Here is a 10202-nt window from a genome sequence, read left to right as displayed (position 1 = left end):
TTTCTGTTTGCGTTGTACACCTCTAATGGTTTTTCTCTGTGCTTTGACACCTAATGAATGAGAAACCACAAGATGACTCCTGTTCGCAGATAACTAACCAGTCCTGATAATCATGTGTTTGTCTGTGTGTGTATGAATTGGTTTGATCAAATGTGTTTCAAGGCACGCTACTAGGGAATTACTTCACATTTTAGTGAGGGCCTATTAATTTTAATGTTATCTCACTGATTATAGTTAATGAGATTTGTACCTGCCACAAAGCACCAGAAATTGTGGGGAGATGAAGAATGGAAAGACAAAGGGGTTACTTTTCTTTCTTTTTTTATGCACTTTATCTTTATTGGAAAATAAAACACACTTTCTGTATAAATACCACGGTTGTGTAGTCTTTTCTTTAAACTGTACAAGAGGCAGGCTGACAGAGGAACAAAGGCAGCGGGTTCAGGTAAAACAACTGTGAAAGGAATATAATATATGAATAAAATGACTAAACATGATTCTGGGCAAATGAGGTTTCAGCATAGTGTGCCGATGTTAAAACATCAGCGCTTCTGAGGGAATTATTTTGAATGCAGGTCAAGTATAGACAGCTCAAGCAGAAATGTCTCTCAAATGCTGTCAGTCACAACACCAGCAGATATCAGCAAGATAAAGGGTCTCAAACTTTATATATTCTTCACTTGGGACTGCCAAGACTCCAAGACATGTCACTTATGAAGTCATAAATGTAGTTTTGAAAAGTCATCTAAACCTGTATTTGGCACTCTCCACAAATACACTTTACTTTAGTATTCCCTTTTTATCCATTATATCCTTCACCAAATGCAATTTGGCCTGTCCAACCTCAGAGGTCATGACCTTATTAAAGGTATCCAAGAATTAAAAAAAAAAAAAAAAATCATAATTTTAACATGTTCAATCAGTTGAATCAACATTCATTGTAGTAAAATCTTTTGAATTATTACTAACACATTTTAATGTCTAAACCATAATATTTAGCTGTTTATCTTGTTCACAAACCTGCTACTACATGACTTTCCTGCCATTACAAAATAACATTGTTTCAATTTTTATAAATATGTTGAGTTGACTGTATTTTCCAGCTCAACCTTCAACCCTGTTACACGTTAATATAATTTTATTAAGAACATTTTGTTCCAAACTAGCATGACAGTTTAATTTTAGAGTAAATCTGCAAAGCAGTTAATTCTGGTGTATTTTTTTTTAAATTTTTTAATAAAAAAAAATAATTATTTTAATATTTTTAATTTTTATTTTAGTAATTTTATTATGTGCTTTTGTCATGTTTATTAGTTTTTTTTAGTTTTAATTTCTGTTTAAGTTTTAGTAAATTTAGTATTTCAATTATTTCAGTTAGTTGGCATGACAACATTTCAAAGTTTTTAATATTTTATTATATTTCAATTACTCCAAACTTAGTTACTGATAATTACACTGAACTGTACTTTTGTTAAAGGATTAGTTCACTTTAAAATGAAAATTACCTCAAGCTTTACTCATTCTCAAGCCATCCTAGGTGTATATGACTTTCTTCTTTCTGATGAACACAATCAGAGTTATATATTAATATCCTGACGCGTCCAAGCTTTATAATGGCAGTGAACGGGACCAACGAGTATGAAGCTGAAGAAAGTGCATCCATCCATTATAAAAGTACTCCACACGGCTCTGAGGGGTTAATAAAGGCCTTCTGAAGCGAAGCGATGCATTTGTGTAAGAACAATATCCATATTAAACAAGTTATAAAGTAAAATTTCTAGCTTTCGCCAGACCGCCTTCTGTATTTAATTTGGGAAGAAAGTGTAACTGACGCGACGCTGTATACACCTAGGATGGCTTGAGGGTGAGTAAAGCTTGGGGGTAATTTTCATTTTAAAGTGAACTAGTCCTTTAACAAGGTTATAAAAACTGTGAACCTCATTGAAATTGAACAAAAAATAAAAAAGCTAGTTTGATTGAAGTTGGCATTCAACAAATAAGCATCATTTAATTTTTTAAGACGTTGAGGTTGAATCCTGAACATGCGATCTTGAGTCTGCAAATCTGTTTGGGAAGCAGTGTTGGGAGTAACGCATTACAAGTATCGCGAGTTGCGTAATCAGATTACTTTTTTCAAGCAACTAGTAAAGTAACAATACTTTTAAATTTACAACAAAATATCTGAGTTACTTTTTCAAATAAGAAACGCAAGTTACTTTGTTTTCCCATTTATTGACTGACACCTCTTCTGTCCCCATGTTGAGAAAAATCAGGAGTGCAGAGGTGTTGTGTGTGCTGTGTGAACATGATGCTTATTCTAGACTAGTTTTAGTAGACATTTACTCATTTACTTCTCCTGCTGTGGCAGCACAGCTGAAAGGCTTGTTTGTCTGAGCTGCGCCCTCTACTGTACAGGTGCGAATTTGCATTTCCTTCAGCCTGAGGCTTATTCATTTCACTTTTGGTGTGAAAGGGCCTTTACATTTGCCAAAAATAGAAAATTGTTTGTTTTTTGTCAAACAAACAGCCTATCCCAGATGAGGAAAAAGTAAAGCAAAAGTAATGTAATGCAGTACTTTGAATAAAAAGTAACTAAGCAGCACAATTAGTTACCTTTTTAGGGAGTAACGCAATATTGTAATGCATTACTTTTAAAAGTAACTTTCCCCAACACTGCTTGTGAGTATGTTTATACGTATCTGAAGGTCAGTACGGTCAGACATGCTCTGTTCTTTGATCTGTGTTCCCATCCACCTATGAAAAACACAGCAGCTCCACACATAAACTACACAGGGCTGATCTCCATATGAAGAGCTGCATCGGTGAGATGAGATGCTGGTGCAAAGACCCCCCCCCCCACCTTTCATTCTGATACCTTTGTGCATTGAGGACTTTGCCGTGAACGTTCTCCGTGGGATGAGCACTGAAGCAATACTTTGACAAAAGAGTACATGTCATTCCTAATGCTGTCAGACAGGTGTGGTGCAGAACTTTTTAAAGGAAGAAGATTTCACTGGATAAATGCTTTACTGCATTCAGATGACTTATTCAAGTGCACATATACCCAACTGTGGGAAGTAAAAGAGATGAGGATAAAACAAATATGCAATAAGCAAACAAACAAGAGATAAAATCAGAGCAGCAAATCCATTAGGTTTGTTAGATGCAACACTTTTTTAAATTGGTAGTCATTCAGACTTGCCTGCATGTCTTTCCTCTGAGCACCTTTGGTACACAAAGGAAAAGATTTCAAGATCATATTATCATTTCTTACAAATAATTTACTTAAAATATATAGATATACCATATATACACTGTTCAAATGTCTGAGTCTAACAAGCAACACACTGTGTGAGGGTTAGTAGAGGACTGAAAATGGTGGCGCATGTGATCTAGGTGGGCTGTCATATTAGAGAAGGTGGGCAGGTGGGAATGAGCAGTCCTGTGCTTGCACTAGTCAATATTTCAAAGATTCAAGTAGAACACACACACACACACACACACACACACACACACGTCGGCTCTGTGGAACTGTTTCACACACTGCCTCAGCATTCAAAGCCAGACACTCACACACACATTACAATAACACCATTTCTCAATTTCCTCTCCCACTCGTTCCCTCTTATATAACATGACTGACACATTGTTGCTTTGTGTCGCCACCTCTTCCCTGTCTGAACTTTTTTTTCTCTTCTTTTTCTAAATGCATCAATCAGATCCCTCGCGGAAGATCTAAACTTTTCATTAGTTTCAATGGCTGCTTGTCTCTGATTGCAATGTCAAGTTCCTGCTTCGCCTCTCATAACTGGATAAAGGGTCTCCTCATTTTCTTGCTCCATCTAAATAAATCTGAAAGGATTTTTCATTCTGAGACTCCTCACAATGCTGGCGTGTTGTCAAAGGCTCTTCCCAAAACCTAGTGAGCTGCCTTGCTGTCTTGTGGCCTATATAGGAAGCATCCTAGCTGAAACTTAAATGGATAGTTCACCCAAAAATGAAAGTTCTCTGTCATCATTTACTCACCCTTAAGTTGTTCCAAACCTGCATGAGTTTCTTTCTTCTGCTGAACACTAATTTTTTGAAGAATGTGTGTAACCAAACAGTTGATGGTCACTATTGACTTCCATAGTATTTTTTCCCTCAATACTATGGAAGTCAATGGGGTCCATCAACTGTCTGGTTACCTATGTTTTTGGGTGCACTAACCCTTTAAATGATTTGGAGTTATCTATGTAGGCACAAACTCGAATAGCATGCACAGACTGAATAGGAGACTCGATTTGCAATTGATTTCAATAGTTTGGCATTAGTATGCTGCTAGGCTTAATATTTTTAAGCAGTACTGAATCAATTCGATTTTGAAATATTTTTTTTTTAAATATTAAAATATCCAATATTTCATATTCTGAAATTGCCTTCTACATGAAGGATAAATCAGAGCTCAACAGTAAGTTTTTTTTTCTGCTGTCCAGGTCAGGCCAGTAGTTTTGATTTCTACTTTCCCTGCTAATGTTTTTACTGGCCCCAAAACAAAAAATGTATATATATATTTTTGTTTTTAAATATGAATGTGTGTATAATTTTATATTTACTTTTATAATTAATTTTATACAAAGTTTACATGCAATATTTAATATACATTTAAAATTATAAATAAATATTAAAATATATAATTTATTATAAAATTACATTTTCATCATAGACTAATTATTTTTTTACAAAAAATTGGCAATAATATCTAGAAATTATACAGTTAATATAATTATATAATATAATTATAATACAGGAAATGCCAAGACAGCCATAAATTCAAATACAATTTTACTGGAAAATAATGATACTATTCAAAAGTTTGGGGTCAGTAAGATTTTTGTTTTTGAAAGAAATAATACTAAAATACATCAGAAGCGACAATAAACATTTTTGAATTTTCTATTCATCAAAGCATCCTGAAAAAAAAAAATGGTTTCAATAAAAATATTAAGCAGCACAACTGTTTTCAACATTGATAACAATAATAAATGTTTCTTAAAGGCACAGTATGTTTTTTTCGCTGCTAGGGGTCGCTAAACTCTTCAAAACATTAACAAAGTCGTAGATTGATGACGCAGGGAATGAGCGTGGAATCACGGAACTTGTCGTCATTCCGATGGATCTAATAATGTTTATGGGGAAATAATGTTTATGGATGACTGAATGCAGTCATGTTTTTAACATGACTGTGGTATGAAGCAGGGCGTGGCCGAGAATCGTGGTCGCGATTGCTAATGAGAGACAGATATCAGTACCACACTGATATCTGGGGATTTAAAGGACATTTTATACCGAACTACTCGCAAAGCTGAAATACTACTCATTCAGGTCAGTTTATTTGACGAATTAAATTTGTGAGGTAACGCAGCACTGTTTCACTTGGTCTCACGTTACACTATCATACTAAACTGCATTTGAGTGCGTTGAAAGTTGTAATGTTATTCTGTGTATTAGTTTATTGGCTGTATGAGACTAACAGTAAGCTAGATCAACATCAGAATATCATACTGATGATATTCTAACATTTCATCGTGTTGAGCTATATAACATTGATTCGTCTTATGTAGGCTACATTTGCTTACCTTGTCTAATAACGTGCAAGAGCGGAGTCTGTCAAGTCAAAGTTGTCGCAAAGCTCTCACCATTTCGGAAACACCACGCCGATATTGATCCTCATTTATTTCTCCTTTTGTCCCAAAGTTTGCTTGCCATGGATCATAATGTTTGAAAGAAGCAACGTCTGTTGCCATGGTTACTATGCAGTACAAGGAAACCAGGGATAACGCAGATATTACGACATCGACAGGCGACAAGTGACAAGCAGGGATGGGCACTATTTAAAATTGCAAATTTCTCTGAATTTACAAATTCTTGGAAACATTTAGGATAATATATATTTCATTAAGCTGTGTACTTATAACACTGTGCAAGTGGTTTTTGGATATTTTAAAATAAAAATCTTACATATTGTGCCTTTAAGCAGCAAATCGGCATATTAGAATGATTTCAGAAGGATCATGTGACACTGAAGACTGGGGTAATGATGCTGAATTCAGCTTTGCCATGACAGGAATAAATTACATTTTAAATTGTAATAGTATTTCACAATATTACATTTTTTACTCTTATCTTTGATCAACTGAAAGCATCCTTAATGAGCATAAGAGACCTCTTTGAAACACATTAAAAACTTATGATGCCAAATTTTTGAACGGTATGGGACAGTGAGCATTCCTTATTGTTGAGCCCTGATGCACATGTTGCTGCATTAAAATTTGTCCAAAACAAGCTCTTCTCTTCACTTCAGAAGTGCCTATGCTGTCTTAAATTGCTGTCTACGTAGGCAGCTCACTATAGGTATTTGAACAGAGTTCTGTCTCTGAGGACTCCAGCATTTCTGTCCTAATGACTGATTGCCATGGTTTAGTAATTACTGCCTGACGCAAAAAAAAAAAAAAAAAAAAACCTGCAAAACAGCACAAACAATAATCAAACATTGAAACCAGCTGACTAGTTAAAAAAAGGCAGATGACAGATGTTTCAGCAGTTCTGCTCACAGCAAACTGTAGTGAGAAGCACATTAGTTTGAATTTCTATAGGGTTAGTCACTATTTACTAGAATCAGTAGTTATGTCCACCTCTTAAACTTTACATATATATTTTAAACACATTTTATCCATTTGCACATATTTCTTATAAAATAGCTATGACTTTAAAAAACAATGATGATTTCCATGACACGTTCACACAGACTCTCACACCAGAACATGACGGTATCGTGTATCAAAAACACTACACAGATCCAAGCTTGATGAAGAGTCTCTTGCCATATTGCGGTCAGGTGACCAAATTTCATTATAGAAACTCAAAGAATAAGCCAACTGAAAAGATGGTCCTATCATCTAAAACAAACCGGCCAGAACAGACTGAACTTTTGCTCTATCCTGGCATTTTCCTGCTGGAAAGGTCAACATGGGGTTGATCCACACAGGATGGCCTTTCAAACAGTGACTGGTTTCAAAACATCACAGGAGAGGATGAGCTGAAGTGTACCATGTAAAAGGATTCTGGGGGTTAATCATGGCAAGACATGTCACGATATGTCCCAGTGCTCTTTTATTCCATCGCCGCAGTCAGCATCATGGGACTCGAACGCTCCTATAGAGCCACGTTAAACTCTGTGATCAAGAAGTCAATGTAGTCCTTCTCTTTGGTTTTAAAGGCCTCCGCGATGAGACGTGCAGCTTCCCGATGTTCCTTTCCTCTGAGAGACACTCCATTCACCTCTAGGATTACCTGACCCACCTTTAGCTGTCCACAGTTATGAGCCGAACCACCTCTCTGTGGGAAACAGAATGAGAGATTAACACAATGTGACAGACTGGCTGCGTTTACAGAAGCTAAAGTCGGTTGTCAGTCAGTCTATTTAGTTCTAAATACGGTTACAGTCAAACACAGTTTGGTGTGGTTGGTATTTAGATTAGATTTAGCTCGGGATAGAAAGTAAAAACTGAATTTAGGCTGAATATGCCATTTGTTTGTGCATTTCAACTGAGAAATCAAAGGAGGATGTAATCAGCAGAGTTGAAAATTAAAATACTATATCAATTCATTACGGAGTGATCCCAGATGGAGAACTGATTGATAATTTGCTGAAAACCCAGTTTTAAACATTAAAGAAATTCGGGACATTCCTTGACTCTGAAATTAACTTGTTTATCTAGTAAGTAAACATTTCTGAAAAGGCTGAAGGGGATACTGATCATGTCTCATAAAATGCTCTCTGGCTTGAGGGAATTATGAGAGAAATATATTAATATTTTACATAATGTACTTTTAATAACACTAATAATAATAGAATTTTAAAAACACTAATAATAATACAATTTATTAAATCATGATTACTTTAAGGAACACTATCACACAATTTTCATCCATGTTTTAATTTAAAGGGGTCATGAACTGCGTTGTTTTATTGTTTTATAATGTTTCCTGGGGTGCACTTATAATGTTAGTATGCTTTTTACATCAAAAATTGTCATAATTTAAAAAATAAAAGGCATTTTTTCTACCCTGATTTTAGCCCTCTGATTTGAACGCTCTGTTTTAAGGGGTGTGTCTGCTGTGAGACTTCAGTGTAAACGCCCACTGCTGTGATTGGCTAACATCTTTGCATATGAAATAGCTAAATATTACTCTCTCGAAAACTTTTAGCACGTTTTTACTATTACAGCTCTCAAGGTTAACTAATCATGAAAAGTGTTGATACATTTAGATCTATGGCATTATATTTAGATCGTGGCATGAAAGGTTGCAGTGATGAACAGCTGATCACAGACATGTTGTTGAGCGCATGAAAGCAGTGATCTCATCATTGCAACTCAATTTCTGCACACTAACAAATGCTTTCATCATAACTAACAGTACAAACGCGATGTAACCTATAAGATTTGTTGAATAAAACGTGAGTTTTGGTGTGAGTCCAGAACTCAGTAACTGATAAATTCACGCTGTTTGATTGACAGCTCCAGCGATTATAAAGGGAGCGTTCTTTGATCACTATAATTTAATAAATAACAGATTATTTTCATTCTACTAAGAGAAACAACTTGAAGTTGATCGTTTAGTCACTGGTTTGATTTACTGACACATAGACAAAGAACATCTGACTGCACATGAAACATTACATATCAGATCAGGCATTAGAATTAACTCAGTTACTGACATGTTGTTGCATTACTGTTGAGTCCATATTGTAAAAGTCTGTTTGCAAAGCCTGTGCCGAAATGTGATTGATTTACCAAAGAATCCACAGTGAAATGTACCGAATACAAATAAATAATGCTCAACTGAGACATGCATATTGTTGAAAATTAATAACCAAATTCCGAGCATTAGGATAATTTGAAAGGTAATGTTATTCTTGTCCTGTATCGCTCTTCTCTCCTCGTCATCTCACTATCACGCCAGTGGGCGTGGCTAACGTTGCAATGAAGTAGGTGTTGATTTCTTCTGCGGAGGCAGCATTTCACCTATCTATAGGCACATTCCAGGTTCAGCCGTTTGCTGGGCCTGGTGTCAATAAAAGCTTTTATTGGATTAACAAGGAAGTTTTCAGTTCTGAAACTTACAGGATATTCTTATAGTATGATGACATCCTATATATCAAAAGTTCAAGGAAACGTTTATTTCTCAATTCATGACCCCTTTAAACTCTAACTTCTGTTGTGCAACACTTTGTTTGCCAAAAAAATGAAAGTTGTTCAAATTTCATTTGATTGCATTGTAAAAGAATAATGAAATTCTTATGTTTTTTATGCGTTCATTTGATTACTATGTATGTATTTGATAATACATTTGTATTAAATCATTAACCACAAAATCCAGAAAAATGAGAACAGACAACACAGAATAAAAAAAAACAAAAAAAAAAACACTTCATAGACCATTATTACTTTTAAACAGTGTTGGGTGTAATGCATTACTAGTAATTAATTACTGTAGTTTATTTACTTTCCCCCTGAAAAAGTAAAGTAAGGGATTACTCCTAATTGTTCTGTAATTTAATTACAGTTACTTCTGATGTAATTGCATTAAATACTTTATATACTATATAAAACAATAATGGATTTAACAACAAAATTTAACATCTAATGTTAAAATGTATGTTTTTTAATGTAGCCTTCTCCCTTTAAATACTTTCTTCAGTTCAAGAATAATTTATGCTTTTTTAATTATTTATTTGTAAGAATTAAAAGAGCATTTTCATGTCTATCCTTGTACTGTTTAACTGGTCGAGGTTGATAAAGGATTTAGAAAGTAATTAGTAATAAGTAATGCAATACTTTTTAGAGGGAGTAATTAGTACAGTAATCTAATTACACTGTTGAAGATGTAATCAGTAGCTAGTAATTAATCACTTTTTAGAGTAATACTGCTGTTCAAACTCTAATAAATTATTACACTTTCGTTACACAATTGATCAGACATTCTTTTTGATTATTAAAATATATTTAAACCATTAAAAACAGAATTCACAAAAATTCAAATGCGGAATTTTCGAAAAAAATGAATGTAATGCAAGAAAAAATATATTTCATTAGGACCTAAAATCCTAATTTTACCCCTTTAATCCTTTGAAACTACTGATCATGAGTCAGCCTGCT

The 10202-nt window shown here is 34.6% G+C and overlaps 1 protein-coding gene across 2 annotated transcripts in view; it reads right to left on the bottom strand.

Moving 5' to 3' along the window:
- Window positions 1-2991: 2991 nt before the first annotated feature.
- Window positions 2992-10202, bottom strand: part of LOC127525508 (whirlin-like) — a 59802-nt gene continuing 52591 nt past the window's right edge. For both annotated transcript variants that reach the window (XM_051918096.1, XM_051918097.1), the window contains one exon: window positions 2992-7377. In XM_051918096.1, the coding sequence (XP_051774056.1) occupies window positions 7195-7377 (183 nt within the window). In that variant the 3' untranslated portion in view covers window positions 2992-7194. The remainder of the gene's footprint in view (window positions 7378-10202) is intronic.

Source organism: Ctenopharyngodon idella, chromosome 13, assembly GCF_019924925.1.
Source record: "Ctenopharyngodon idella isolate HZGC_01 chromosome 13, HZGC01, whole genome shotgun sequence".
NCBI classification, from domain to species: Eukaryota; Metazoa; Chordata; class Actinopteri; order Cypriniformes; family Xenocyprididae; genus Ctenopharyngodon; species Ctenopharyngodon idella.
Note: the sequence above shows the minus strand (reverse complement) of the source record. Positions and strands in the feature narration are given on the sequence as shown.